This window comes from Piliocolobus tephrosceles, chromosome 13, assembly GCF_002776525.5.
Source record: "Piliocolobus tephrosceles isolate RC106 chromosome 13, ASM277652v3, whole genome shotgun sequence".
Classification (NCBI taxonomy): Eukaryota; Metazoa; Chordata; class Mammalia; order Primates; family Cercopithecidae; genus Piliocolobus; species Piliocolobus tephrosceles.
The window spans coordinates 12,440,712-12,455,910 of NC_045446.1; the positions used below are offsets into that span (position 1 = coordinate 12,440,712).

Below are 15,199 nucleotides of genomic sequence, written 5' to 3' on the forward strand. Positions count from 1 at the left end.
TTTTTTTTTTTTTGACGGAGTCTCGCTTTATTGCCCAGGCTGGAGTGGAGTGGCGCGATCTCAGCTCACTGCAAGCTCCGCCTCCCGGGTTCACGCCATTCTCCCGCCTCAGCCTCCGAGTAGCTGGGACTACAGGCACGCACTACCATGTCCGGCTAATTTTTTGTATTTTTAGTAGAGACGGGGTTTCACCGTGTTAGCCACGATGGTCTCGATCGCCCGCCTCGGCCTCCCAAAGTGCTGGGATTACAGGAGTGAGCCACCGCACCCGGCTTTTTTTTTTTTTTTTTTTTTTTTTCCTGAGATGGAGTCTTGCTCTGTTGCCTAGGCTGGAGTATAGTGGTACCATCTTGGCTCATTGCAACCTTCGCCTCCTGGGTTCAAGTGATTCTCCCGCCTCAGCCACCCGAGTAGCTGAGATGGTAGGCATACGCCACCACGCAGGGCTAATTTTTGTATTTTTAGTAGAGACAGGGTTTTGCCATGTTGGCCAGGCTGGTCTTGAATTCCTGACCTCAGGTGATCCACCCACCTCAGCCTTCCAAAGTTCTGGGATTACAGGAGTGAGCCACTGTGCCCGGCACACAGTATCTCTTATGGTACCTAGTGCAGTGTGACAAGTTCATTTTTCTAATTCTTTAAACCTTTCTTGGTTGGTTGAATGGTTAGGAATGGTAGATCTCAGATGCTGCAGTCTACCTAGGAATTAATCCCAGGCTCAGCTGGTGATTGTCAGTATACTGATGGATGAGGATGGGAGGGCTGATGTGACGGGACTGTCAGAGGCTGGGTGGTGGTAGCTTGTCCCTTTCAGCACCTCTCTTTAGCCCAAGGCTTACCCTTCCTAAGGGCTAACCATTTCACCTTTCCCCCACCCAGGACCCTCAGGGGCGGCATGTAAAAACCTATGAGGTGTCTCTCCGAGAGAAGGAATTCAATAAGGGCCCTTGGAAACAGGAAAATGTTGAAGCTGAAGCTTCCATGGTGATTGCAGGTTGGTTGGGGGTTTAGGAAATATGCCTCCACCCGGGTCTCGGCTAGTTCCCTATTCTTGTTTTCTCTCTCACCTTCTCTTCCTTTCGTTTTGGCGCTCAGTATTATTGAAGGTGTGCATTGTTTACCACACCTTTATGTCTGCTTTCTCTAAATTGTGCTTTGTTTTTTTCTGTCTTTGAAATTTTCTGTTTTTCATTCCTCCCCCCAAAAGTATAACTTCTCTTTTACTTGGGTGGAGGGATTGACTATAAAACACTGAGATTGATTTGCACAGTGGCATATGGAAATGAGTCTCATTATTTTATTGCTGGGCATAACATTTAAAATTGAAAGGAAGCCAGGATCTATAGTCCCAGCTACTCAAGAGGCTGAGGTGGGAGGTTCATTTGAGCTTAGGAGTTTCAGTTTAGCCTGGGCAGCGTAATGAGACCCCATCTCTTTAAAAAAAAAAAAAACCGAAAGGGAGCAATAGAGCTTATCTGATTTCTTTACCTCATAGATGAGGAAACAGGGCCAGAGGGACCTGCCCGTGTCTGTCCATGATCTAGCCTGGGCTAGAATCCAGGCCTCTTCACTCCTTGTCCTAACTGTGCCCTTACATTATGTTTGTCTCACTCAGTAGGGAAGTTTTAAAATTCTTAAGAGAAAATTGACTCTTCTAAATGGTGGCCCTGATAATGGGGGGAAGTTAAGCTAAGGAACAAGAGTAGAGACCAGGAAAAAAAAAGTAAAAGCTTTTACTTGGAAAGGATTAGAAGTTGAGAAGAAAAGTGGGGGAGAATGCACGGGGAAGAACATGGAGAAGACTCCCCACCCATAGGAATAGTCAAACACCAGAAGAGTGGCAGTAAAAATATTACCAGGATTAGATAATGGCCAGTCAACAAATTCTAAGAATCTTGTAAAGGCTATCATGTTCCCTGGGTTTTGATGTCCTTTTTAAAATAATGATCTTAAAGTTTGTCTTGGGGCTAATTAGACCTGTACTCTTGCCAGTCCTGGTTTGGCAGACCCAGAGTGCTGAGCTTTCTAATTTTGCTGTCTTTCCTGCAGTCCCAGAGCCCTTTGGGGGGGCCATCATCATTGGACAGGAGTCAATCACCTATCACAATGGTGACAAATACCTGGCTATTGCCCCTCCTATCATCAAGGTGAGCAGCAGTCCTCTACCTTTTTTCCTTTCATCTTTTCTTTCCTTGTCTTCACCTTGCTCCTCCCTTTCTCTCGTGTGTCAAAAGGAGATTCACAGATGCCTGTTACACCATTTTCTGTTTATACAAGATATTGTGTTGGCCATTGGGAATACAGAAAGAGATTAGCCTGGATTTGCTTACAGAGAGCTTGGTTGCTAGCTTAGATAAATGATAATCAAAACAGGCTTCCCCTTTTCATTGACTGGGGCAACTTTTTTTGTCAAAGAGACAAGGTCTTACTCTGTCGCTCAGGCTGGAGAGCTAGAATGCAGTGACAATGATTGTAGCTCACTGTAGCCTTGAACTCCTGGGCTCAACTGATCCTCTTGTCTCAGCCTCCCGAGTAGCTAGAATTACAGGCATGAACCACCACATGGGGCAACTTTAAGTAGGGAAAATTTTGGCAATTCCTTCCTTTTGAGATTGAGTTTTGCTCTTGTTGCCCAGGCTGGAGTGCAATAGCACGATCTCGGCTCACCGCAACCTCTGCCTCCCAGGTTCAAGCGATTCTCCTGCCTCAGCCTCCCTAGTACCTGGGGTTACAGGCATGTGCCACCACGCCTGGCTAATTTTGTATTTTTAGTAGAGATGGGGTTTCTCCATGTTGATCAGGCTGGTCTCAAACTCCCGACCGCAGGTGATCCACCCGCCTCGGCCTCCCAAAGTGCCAGGATTACAGGCATGAGCCACCGTGCCTGGCCGTAATTTTGGCAATTTCTGTTGCATGTAATGTGTTCAGGGCTCAAGTCATATAAAGTAATATATTGATAAATTATAAAGGCTAAAAAAGTCAAAAATTTCACGGACTTAGAATATGAAGTTGTAAAAATTTAGCCTTAAAAATTTCATTTTACTTTCTTTTTGAGAAAAAAGAACAAAATCTAGCTGGCTACAGTGGCAAGTGCCTGCAGTCCTAGCCGCTTGAGCGGATGACTTGAGTCCAGGAGTTAGGCTGCAGTGCACCGTGATCATGCCTGTGAATAGCCACTGTACTTTAGCCTGGGTGACATAGTGAGACCCTGTCTCTAAAAAAGAACAAAATCTGTGGTAGCATTGCCACAGTGGTGGGGGTAATTAGTGGTATTAAGAATAAATAACTACATTTGTAATAGCATGCATAGTTCAGTGAATTTTGGCAGCAGCTTCCTATTCTGTGTATTTCTATTTTCCTGCAGAATGACGACATATCAGTAAACATATAAGATATATTGATGGAGCTCCTCAGAAAATTATCTTCAAAATAAAAAAGCTCCCCATTTTGTATTAATGGGGAATAGGATCTATCCTCATTTTCATGTAATGTTATCTGAGCGATTTGTCTGCCGGTAAAATGGCTGGGTTTGGTAAAGGGAGTGGTCCAGTAGGGTTTGTTTTCTGGTGTGGAAGATGCTGAATCTCTAATGACTGTTTCCTCCCCATTGGCAGCAAAGCACGATTGTGTGCCACAATCGAGTGGACCCTAATGGCTCAAGATACCTGCTGGGAGACATGGAAGGCCGGCTCTTCATGCTGCTTTTGGAGAAGGAGGAACAGATGGATGGCACCGTCACGCTCAAGGATCTCCGTGTAGAACTTCTTGGAGAGGTAGAACTTGTTCTCCCTGTTCCTCTACAGTGTTCTCTTAGGTTCCTAAAGATCCCAAGTGTGTGGTCCCACACCTCAACTCTGGGAATTATGTTACTTAACACCTAACAACAAACAGTTGTTCTTGCTGTGGAAGTTGACTATTGAATGAGTTAGGTATTGGAGAATCTCACAGGATCCTGTGAGAATCTACCCAAGCTGCCCGTGAGAAAAGGAAAAGAAAGGGAAACAAAAGGATATAATCTGGAATTAAATGTCAATCTAGCTGGTTTCAGTGGCTCACACCTGTGATCCCAGCACTTTGGGAGGCCGAGTCAGGCAGATTGTGTGAGCCCCAGGAGTTCGAGATTAGCCTGGTCAATATGGCAAAACCCCATCTCTACAAAAAGTACAAAAATTAGCTGGGTATGGTGGTGTGTGCCTGTAGTCCCATCTACTTGGGAGGCTGAGGTAGAAGGATCACCTTAGCCTGGGGAGGTCAAGGTTGCAGTCTGTGAGCCAGGATTGTACCACTGCACTCCAGCCTGGGTGACAGCGAGACCCTGTCTCAAAAAAAAAAAAAAATTGCCGATTTCAGTTCTGGGAGGAGGTTCCCAAAAAGTTTAATATTAATACTTAGAGCTGGGCGCGGTAGCTCACGCCTGTCTGTAATCCCAGCACTTTGGGAGGCCAGGGCAGGCAGATCACGAGGTCAGGAGATCGAGACCATCCTGGCCAACACGGTGAAACCCCGTCTCTACTAAAAAAATACAGAAATTAAAAAATTAGCCAGGTGTGGTGGCGGGCACCTGTAGTCCCAGCTACTCGGGAGGCTGAGGCAGGAGAATGGCACGAACCCAGAAGGCGGAGCTTGCAGTGAGCAAGATAGCGCAACTGCACTCCAGCCTGGGTGATGGAGCGAGACTCTGTCTCGGGAAAAAAAAAAAAAAAAAATAGGAAGTATCTTTTGGAGCAGGAATATATAAGACAAAATGATAGTTTTTTTGAGTGTAGGGATGCAACAGATGAAGAATCACAAACCAGAGATTTAGAAATGTTTGCTTAGTGTGACCTGGGAATTTGAAACAGAACTGTCCTGAATTACGGCTGCAGTTGGGAGTTTTTTCAGCAGATGTCTGAGATGTGGGTAGTATCTGGATCCCATGTGGAGTCCATTCTCATTTCTTTCACGTTGCTTACTTTCTTCCAGACCTCTATTGCTGAGTGCTTGACATACCTTGATAATGGTGTTGTGTTTGTCGGGTCTCGCCTGGGTGACTCTCAGCTTGTGAAGGTGAGAAGACACTTGTTTCTGGTTTCTTTTTTGCTATCCTCACTGTTTCCTCATCAAATTTCTCCTATGTTTGGTGCCTCTCAGAATCTCTCCATTTTATCCACATCCCTACTATCCAGCTTTCTACTTGGTTAATTTAACATCCTACCTCTGACTAGCTCTTTGTCTTTGTGGTTCATTCAGCAAATTTGCCGGGCAAGGTGCTAGGTGCTGTGGATACATTGACGTATAAGACCCAGCTCCTACCTTCAAATAGGTTATAGTTTAATGTAATGGACTTCTAGAATATGAAAATTTTGGACCTTCTTTGCAGGAAAATGCATGCAAACATTTTACATTAATTTTCAAACATTCACTTCTTCTCTGAAATCCATCCATGGACTCTAGGTCAGCCATCCTTCTCTGATTCATGGGTCACCTGTAGGACAACCGTATTCCTTAGTCAACAGTCCCCTTCTGGAATCATCCCTTGGAACACGAGAATGGCAGATCTAGAAACTAGTTATTGAGAGTTTCTTTTGGACAATAACCATCTCTTTTGGGTGGGTCTGTTAGGGTGTTCTAGGACTAACATAACGTTGTTCTTTCTTCTTAGCTCAACGTTGACAGTAATGAACAAGGCTCCTATGTAGTGGCCATGGAAACATTTACTAACTTAGGACCCATTGTGGATATGTGCGTGGTGGACCTGGAGAGGCAGGGGCAGGGGCAGGTAAGGGCCATTCTGAAAGTGGATAGTTGGTATATGCCCACTCAAACTGTGTCCTCCTAGCTATGCTTATCTAGAATGGGGAGGGTGCACTGAAAATACTTTTAAGAGCCCCCTCATGAATCCGAATGATATAAGGATAACTACTGTTTATTGAGTGCCTATCTTGGTCTGCCAGGCACTTTATATATATTATCTCTAATTACACAAGTACGCTAGATAGGGATTTTTGGCTATCTCAGAAGTGAGGAAAATTAGGGCTGAGAAAGATTAAGTAACTTTTTCCAAAGTCACCTAACTTAGTAAGTGGCAGGTGTATATAAGTCCAGATCCTTTGCTCATTCTAGTAAACTAGGTCCCAGGGATCTAAGCAAGCTTGCTAGGAGCAGTGGTAGAAGCTTTTTGCTTCTTGCACTAGGATGTCCTGTCTGCTCCATAAATTTGAAAAACTTTGGAAATCAACCTCTGCCAAGTCTGCATCCTCAAACCAGCCCCACAATAAAGGTTCTTGGATTTAGGTATACCGTGTTTGCTTTCTGGGCATCAGTATGACTGGCCCAGTATTTTGAGGGGGTTCTTTAGAAATGTTTTCTCTGCTTGCAGCTGGTCACTTGCTCTGGGGCTTTCAAGGAAGGTTCCTTGCGGATCATCCGGAATGGAATTGGAATCCACGAGCATGCCAGCATTGACTTACCAGGCATCAAAGGTAGCTTTTTTGGTGAACACAGGATGCAGATCTTATATGAGGGACTTTGGCCTTGTTATATGTTGTGAAGGTGTTTTGGTGAGAGCCAGAGGAAAGCAAATCAAATGAAGAGTGAAAGTCATAACAACAGATCAGAAGCTTAAACATATCTGAAAGTATAGAAGTAAACTTCAAAAAAAATACTACTAATCAAAATTGGTAGTAGAACATAGGACAAGGGGATTAAAAGATTATAAATTAAATTTAATGTTTTTATGAGGGAACTGGTAGAATTCATAAAGAGACAGGATATTTTATGGAGATATATGTATAAATGTAACTTCTAGATAAAAAATGTAAATCTTCCTAAATTCCAGGAGAATTTTAATAAAAAAAAGATCAGAGGCTAGGCGAGGTGGCGTGGCTCATGCCTGTCATTACAGTACTTTGGGAGGCCAAGGTGGAAGGATTGCTTAAGCCCAGGAGTTTGAGACCAGTCTAGGCAATGTAGACCTCATCTCTATAAAAAAATTAAAAATTAGCCAGGGGTGATGGTGCATGCCTGTGGTTCCAGCTACTTGGTTCTAGCCTAGGTGTTTGTAGCCTTGAGGCTGTAGAGAGCCATGATTATGCCACTGCACTCTAGCTTGGGCAACAGATCTTGTCCCCCCCCCTACAAAAAAGAGGCTACACAGTGAAAGACATTTACAACGTATAAGCGTAACCTAAAACAATATGACACAATTGATATGGAACATAGTTGTCATGTCAGTAAATGTAAATGTCCTGTTTGAGGACAACATAAATCAGATCAAATCATAAAACAAAACCACCTTAAAGTTGTATATAGGAGGCACATCTTTAAAAGAGTAATTCTGAAGGCAGGTGCAGTGGCGTGTGTCTGTAGTCCCAGCCACTTGGGAGGCTGAGGCAGGAGGATTGCTTGAGTCTAGGAGTTTGAGACCAGCCTGGGCAGCGTAGCAGGATCCCATCTCAATTTTAAAAAGGGAGTAATTCAGAATATGAAAAAAAGTATGGGAAAAGGTGAATAAAGAAATAGAAGTAGGCCAGGCGCGGTGGCTCAAGCCTGTAATCCCAGCACTTTGGGAGGCCGAGACGGGCGGATCACGAGGTCAGGAGATCGAGACCATCCTGGCTAACACGGTGAAACCCCGTCTCTACTAAAAAATACAAAAAACTAGCCGGGCGAGGTGGCGGTGCCTGTAGTCCCAGCTACCCGGGAGGCTGAGGCAGGAGAATGGCGTGAACCCGGGAGGCGGAGCTTGCAGTGAGCTGAGATCCGGCCACAGCACTCTAGCCTGGGTGACAGAGCGAGACTCTGTCTCAAAAAAAAAAAAAAAAAAAAAAGAAATAGAAGTATGGCCAGGCATGTTGCCTGATGCCGGTAATGCCAGCAGTTTGGGAGGCTGAGGCAGGTGTATCACTTGATTTCAGGAATTCGAGACCAGCCTGGCCAACATGGTGAAACCCTGTCTCTACTAAAAATACAAAAAATTAGCCAAGCATGATGTGGGTGCCTGTAATCCCAGCTACTCGGGAGGCTGAGACAGGAGAGGCACTTGAACCTGGGAGGCAGAGGTTGCAGTGAGCTGAGACTGTGCCACTGCACTACAGCCTGGGCCACATGATGAGACTCCATCTCAAAAAAAAAAAAAAAAAAAAAAAGAAATAGAAGTATATGAAATTGCAAAGGAAGAGATCATGTAACTATAAACCCAAGATAATCAACTAAAAAACTACTATAGACAATAAAAATTCACTAAGGTAGCAGGATATAAAAGTAATGTACTAACATTAATAGCTTTCATGTAAACACAATTAGAAAGTATAGTAGAGAAAAGGGGGCAATTTACAATAACAAGAAAATGATAAAGTACCAAGGACTACATTTAACAAAATTGTGCAAAACCTATTCAAGGAAAACTTAAAAATACTCCTAAAGGATGAAAAGAACAAGTTGATCAAATGAAAAAGACACACCAAGGTCTGCAAATCAATACAAAGTTGTTCTCTCTTTATATATAATGTACCTCAATATGTATACATTTTTTCCTTGACTTAGACAAGTCCAAATGGAAGAAGGAAGAAGCAGGCATAACCAGGAAAACTTTAAAAAGAGCAGTGAGAGGCAGGGCGTGATGCCTCATGCCTGTAATCCCAGTACTTTGGGAGGCCGAGGCGGGCAGATTACAAGGTCAGGAGATTGAGACCATCCTGGCCAACATGGTGAAACCCCGTGTCTACTAAAATACAAAAAATTAGCTGGGAGTGGTGGCGCGTGCCTGTAGTCCCAGCTACTCGGGAGGCTGAGGCAGGGGAATCGTTTGAACCCGGGAGGCGGAGGTTGCAGTGAGCCGAGATTACGCCACTGTACTCCAGCCTGGCGACAGAGTGAGACTCCATCTCAAAAAAACAAAGCAGTGAGACAGGTTAACCCTACCAGATACTGAAACGTACTTTTAAGCCTCTATAATTAGAAGTGTAGTATTGCTGATGAATAGGCAGAGTCTAATGGGCAGATTCAGAACTCCAGAAATGACAATTACATGTGGAAATTCAGTGTATGATAGTGGTGGCTTCTCAGTTCAGTGAGTAAAGTTGGGACTTTTAAAATTTTTATTTTTATTTTTATTCATTTTTTGAGAAAGGGTCTCACTGTGTCACCCAGGCTGGAGTACAGTGGCATGATCATGGCTTACTATAGCCTCAGTCTCCTGGGCTCAAGTGATCTTCCCTGTCTCAGCCTCCCAGTAGCTGGGACTGCAACCATGTGCCACCATGCCTGGCTAATTTTATTTTTTTGGTAGAGACAGGGTCTCCCTATGTTGCCCAGGCTGGTCTCAAACTCCTGGGCTCAAGCGATCCTCCCTCCTTGGCCTTGTAAAGTGCTGTAATGACGGGCATGAGCCACTGAGCCTAGCTTAAAGTTGGGACTTAATAAATGGTGTTTTTGGGATAACTGATAGTCATTTGGGAAAAGACAAGTTTGGGTTCCTACTGCCTGCCAGATGTACACTTGGCTAGAATCTAAATGGATGAAAAACTTAATGTAAAAAAATGAAGCCATAACTATGACCCAAAGTACAGAAGCCGGAAAGAAAGATTGATAAATTCAACTATATAAAGATAAAACACTTTATAGCAAAAGCAAAACAAAACACTATTAGCTAAGTCAGAAGAAATGACAAACTGGATAAAAATATTCTGTAGTTCATCTTGTAGACAAAAGGCCCAGTCTTCCTAATTTATAAAAAATGTATAGGAAGATCACTAAATTTTCTGTCCCCAGACTAGCAAAGGACATGAATGGACAGGCAGCAGTCCTGAGAAATGCACATTAACACCAAACAACTCTACTAGTTGACCAAAATCCAGAAGTGTGACCACATGTGATGTTGGTCGGGCGTGAGAAAATAAACATACTTGTGCATCCTCTATAGACGAGAATTGGGCAACATCAGACACAGCATTTAGCAGTTTACTTAGTAGTCCCAGTTCTGAGCCTCTACCTGAACTTCATATGTGTAAAGTGACATAAAGATACAAGCTTATTTCTTGTGGCATTGTATGTTATAGCAAAATACTGTGTAAATGTCATGAGAAGGGATTTGTTAATCTGCATAATTTAATAATAATTGTATGGATAAATGATTTACACAAATAACTGTGTTCTGATAAGGGCTTTAAGCATATATTGTTAAATGAAAGAACAAGGTGCAGAATAGTGCTTGATAAACTATATTATATTTGTATTTGCTTGTAATACTCTATTTCCTTAAATTAAAAAAAAATTAAGCTTGGTGTTGAGTGGTGGGCTTGTAGTCCTCACTATTCAGGAGGCTGAGGTGGGAGGATCACTTGAGCCCCGGAGATGGAGGCCAGACTGGAGCAACATAGTAAGATCCCCCCACACCCCGTCTCTTTACTAGAAGGCTAAACAAGATGCTTTTATTGATTACTTGTTTGGGGAATGGGTTGGAGGGAGATATGGAAATGAGACTTTTCTGTGTACTTTTAAAAAATATATTTAGGCCAGGTGCAGTGGCTCACACCTGTAATCCTAGTACTTTGGGAGACTGAGCCGGCGGATCATGAGGTCAGGAGATCAAGACCATCCTGGCTAACATGGTGAAACCCTGTGTTTACTAAAAATAGAAAAAATTAGCTGGGCGTGGTAATCCGCGCCTGTAGTCCCAGGTACTCGGGAGGCTGAGGCAGGAGAATTGCTTGAACCCGGAGGCAGAGGTTGTAGTGAGCCGAGATCATGCCACTGCACCCACGCCTGGGTGACAGAGCAAGACTGTGTCTCAAAAAAAATAAAAAATAAAAAAATAAATTTAGACTTTGGGTCATGGAAATGTATATAATCCAATCCCAAATTTAAAATAGGCTCAAAACAGCTTTAAAACTAACTTTTGGCCGGGCATGGTGGCTCAAACCTGTAATCCCAGCACTTTGGGAGGCTGAGGAGGGCGGATCACGAGGTCAAGAGATTGAGACCATCCTGGCTAACACAGCCAAACCCTGTCTCTACTAAAAATACAAAAAATTAGCTGGGCATGGTGGTGGGCACCTGTGGTCCCAGCTACTTGGGAGACTGAGGCAGGAGAATGGCATGAACCTGGGAGGCAGAGCTTGCAGTGAGCCGAGATCGGGGCACTGCACTCCAGCCTGGGCGACAGAGCGAGACTCTCTCACAAAAAAAAAGGCCAAAAAAAAAAAAACCTAACTTTTTAGAGCCTTAAAACCAAGAAGGAGCGGAGAGGGGGTTTCAGCTCAGGGCTCCAAGTTCCAGCCCTTCCAGTGGTGTCAGGCTGCCCTATCCATATATATACCTTTTTTTTTTGAGACGGCATCTTGCTGTGTCACCCAGGCTGGAGTGCAATGACATGATCATAGCCGCAGCCTCTTTCTCCTAGTCTTAAGCAATCCGCCCACCTCAGTCTCCCATGTAGCTGGAACTACAGGTTTGTGCCACCACACCTAGCAAGTTCTTTTGTATTTTTAGCAGAGACAAGGTCTGTCTCTCCATTTTGCCCAGGCTGGTCTAGAACTCCTAGTCCCAAGCAGTTCTCCTGCCTCAGCCTTCTCAAGTGTTGAGATTACAGGCATGAGCCACTGCCCCTGGCCTGCCCTGTCTGTAGATATGCACGCTAAGTGTTGGTGTGTCCTATGCAACTAAATCCTTGGTCCTTGTTCCAGGATTATGGCCACTGCGGTCTGACCCTAATCGTGAGACTGATGACACTTTGGTGCTCTCTTTTGTGGGCCAGACAAGGTAAGGATGGGTATAGTCCCAGCTGTTGGTGCTGGTGAGAAGGTTGTGAGGTGGGGAAGCTGGTCCCAGGCTGACCCAGGCCCTCCATTCTGCTGCAGAGTTCTCATGTTAAATGGAGAGGAGGTAGAAGAAACCGAACTGATGGGTTTCGTGGATGATCAGCAGACTTTCTTCTGTGGCAACGTGGCTCATCAGCAGCTTATCCAGGTGATAACTGAGAAAGGGGCAGGTGTTACCATGTACTTGAATTGACCTAGAGTGCAGTACAGAGCACCACTGGATTTTAAAACAACCAATTTTTATGGCTCCAAAAATAATGTAAAAATTCTAGGGGAAAAAAATTATAGATAAACCACTACTCAGAGATCACAGCTCTTAACCTTAGAGTTGCTCATTTTAGCTTTATTTTTTTCTGCAAATGTATGTGTATTTATTTACATTTTCTTTTATAGACTCGAATTGTTGTATACATAAATAAAAAAATATAGTTTCGGATCCTGTTTTAGCACTAACTTTATTTTCCGAGACACTCAAATTTTTTCCCTTTGTTAAAATAGTGATACATCCTTATTTAAAAAATTGGAAAATACCAAAAAGCACACAAAAAAAAATTTATCATGATGCTACCATCCAATATGACTCTTTCCACATGTTAATTATAACCGAAGCTTACCCTATTCTGATCCTTACTTTCAATCTATCTGCGATATGGGGACAGATAGCCTTCTGGCGTTTGTTATCCACGAGAACCTCATTTCTGACATCCTTCCACCCCTCAGCAATTTTTTGAAGTTTGGTGTGTCCCTGACATCCTTTAACTTTTTGCACTCTCTCCTAACTTTTTGAGCTATTCTTGACTCTGTGGCCAGAGTCCGTCTTGCCATTGGTGGGTAGGGCGCTGGAGTGCCTAAGGATTAATGAACTGTCTCCATCTTTTTACCCACCCGATTTTCCTTGTAGCCACCTGGCAGTGGTAGATTGGTAAAACTGGAGGGAAATTCTGTCAGTTTGCAAACCAAGTGTGGGACATGCCCAGATACTGAGTCATTGCTTTGTCAGTGTTATCTAACTATTGGCCTGAAGACTGGCACCAGCTCACCTATCTATTATTAAAGAGCTTTCATCCTTAAATATAAACTCAGATCATGCTAGGTAAGATGAATGAATAGAAAACAGTGTCACCGACCTACTTCCTGTTTTATTTCAGTGATAAATTTATACAATATATTTCTATACAATTTTGTAACCTTTATTAAGGAACTTTAAATAATTTAACTGGCTCATACACAGTAAAGAACTTAGATATTTTAGAGGTCTGATTTGGAGGTTGAGAAAAACTGCTAAGACTGGTGGTTACATCCAGGCACGGTGGCTCACGCTTGTAATCCCAGCACTTTGTGAAGCCAAGGTGGGTGGATCATGAGGTCGAGAGTTCAGGATCAGCCTGGCCAACATGGTGAAACCCCGTCTGTACTCAAAATACAAAAGTTAGCCAGGTGTGGTGGCATGCGCCTGTAATCCCAGCTACTCGGGAGGCTGAGGCATGAGGCATGAGGCATGAGGCAGGAGAATGGCTTGAACCCGGGAGGTGGAGGTTGTGGTGAGCTGAGGTTGAGCCACTGCACTCCAGCCTAGGCGACAGAGCAAGACTCTGTCTCAAAAAAAAAAATAAGCCAAAAAACTGGTGGTCACAGGGTCTTACTGTATTCACATCTTCCCACAGGATGCAGTTTGTAATACCCAAGTAAGCCTCAATTAGAATGAAATAGGCCTTTTCCCCACTGGCTGTAGGTTTGGAAGCTGTAAGCTACTTTTAAGCTGGCCTTCTTCAGGCGTTCATCCAAAAATGACGTCTTTTGTAATCATTAGCAGGACTTTGGGGAATAAGAAATAGAAGCTGCATGTAGCTTATTCGTAGGGCTTTATTAGGGCTGTATTTACCACCTTTCCACTCCTGTGTGGACCCTGGCAGATGCTTGGAGACATTTGCTCATCTGCTTTTTATCTAGATCACTTCAGCATCGGTAAGGTTGGTCTCTCAAGAACCCAAAGCTCTGGTCAGTGAATGGAAGGAGCCTCAGGCCAAGAACATCAGTGTGGCTTCCTGCAACAGCAGCCAGGTGGTGGTGGCTGTGGGCAGGGCCCTCTACTATCTGCAGATCCATCCTCAGGAGCTCCGGCAGATCAGGTGTGTGTTTTTTTTTCTGTCTGCTTGCTTTCCTTCTCTTTTCTCTAGGACTTCTTTGATCCTTGGATTCCTTCCTTTGCCATATTCTTCTTTGTTCAGCCACACAGAGATGGAACATGAAGTGGCTTGCTTGGACATCACGCCATTAGGAGACAGCAATGGACTGTCCCCTCTTTGTGCCATTGGCCTCTGGACGGATATCTCGGCTCGTATCTTGAAGTTGCCCTCTTTTGAACTACTGCACAAGGAGATGCTGGGTGGAGGTATGTGTCATTTAGGGACCTGGGTTGGGACAGAGTCAAAATGTGGAACAAGAACATGATGTCCCTGTTTCTCACAGAGATCATTCCTCGCTCCATCCTGATGACCACCTTTGAGAGTAGCCACTACCTCCTTTGTGCCTTGGGAGATGGAGCGCTTTTCTACTTTGGGCTCAACATTGAGACAGGTGAGAGTAGTATTTTGAGTGAGGGACTTGTTCAAAATTGGAGTCTTAGAATTACACAGAATTCTTAGTCCCAGGGTTCTGCTTTTGAACTTTCACAGGCCAGCTATTTGTCCTGTTTTCTTTCTTCTTTTCTCCTGATGTCATTCTCTCTGTAGGTCTGTTGAGTGACCGTAAGAAGGTGACTTTAGGCACCCAGCCCACCGTATTGAGGACTTTTCGTTCTCTTTCTACCACCAACGTCTTTGCTTGCTCTGACCGCCCCACTGTCATCTATAGCAGCAACCACAAATTGGTCTTCTCAAATGTCAACCTCAAGGAAGTGAACTACATGTGTCCCCTCAATTCAGATGGCTATCCTGACAGGTGAGTCTCTTTTTCCTTATGTAATGAAAGCTATTGATTGAGGGGATCATGATGTTTTCCTCAAACCCTTACCTCAAAGCCTTTTTCTGGTGTCAAAGTCATAAGTAACTGAAATGGGAGGTATAGTGCAGAGGTTCTCAAATCTGGCTACCCACTAGAAACACCTGGGAAGTTTTTTAAAACTGCAGGGTTTTTGGAATCCTCCTCAGAGTCTGATTCAGTAGGTCTGAGGTTGAGCTCTGGAATCTGTATTTTCAGAAAACTTACCAGGTGATTCAGATGATTGTTTCATAACCCCTGATTTAGAGATCATTTTGTGTCCCTCTAGAGCAGGAGTTCTCAAAGGGTGGCCCCAACCAGCAGCTACAGCACTACTTGGGAACTTGTTAGAAATACAGATTCTCTGGCTGGGCACGGTGGCTCATGCCTGTAATCCCGGCACTTTGGGAGGCCGAGGCAGG

General features: G+C 44.0%; 1 protein-coding gene across 1 annotated transcript in view; it reads left to right on the plus strand.

Annotated features, from left to right (window-relative positions):
- DDB1 (damage specific DNA binding protein 1) overlaps positions 1-15,199 on the plus strand; it is a 40,305-nt gene that overhangs the window by 10,994 nt on the left and 14,112 nt on the right. Inside the window, exons 5-16 of the mRNA XM_023189448.2 lie at positions 880-994; positions 2,050-2,147; positions 3,615-3,773; positions 4,963-5,046; positions 5,642-5,758; positions 6,359-6,461; positions 11,664-11,739; positions 11,838-11,946; positions 13,749-13,927; positions 14,027-14,190; positions 14,268-14,375; positions 14,531-14,738. Coding sequence (XP_023045216.1) covers positions 880-994; positions 2,050-2,147; positions 3,615-3,773; positions 4,963-5,046; positions 5,642-5,758; positions 6,359-6,461; positions 11,664-11,739; positions 11,838-11,946; positions 13,749-13,927; positions 14,027-14,190; positions 14,268-14,375; positions 14,531-14,738 — 1,520 coding nt within the window. The remainder of the gene's footprint in view (positions 1-879; positions 995-2,049; positions 2,148-3,614; positions 3,774-4,962; positions 5,047-5,641; positions 5,759-6,358; positions 6,462-11,663; positions 11,740-11,837; positions 11,947-13,748; positions 13,928-14,026; positions 14,191-14,267; positions 14,376-14,530; positions 14,739-15,199) is intronic.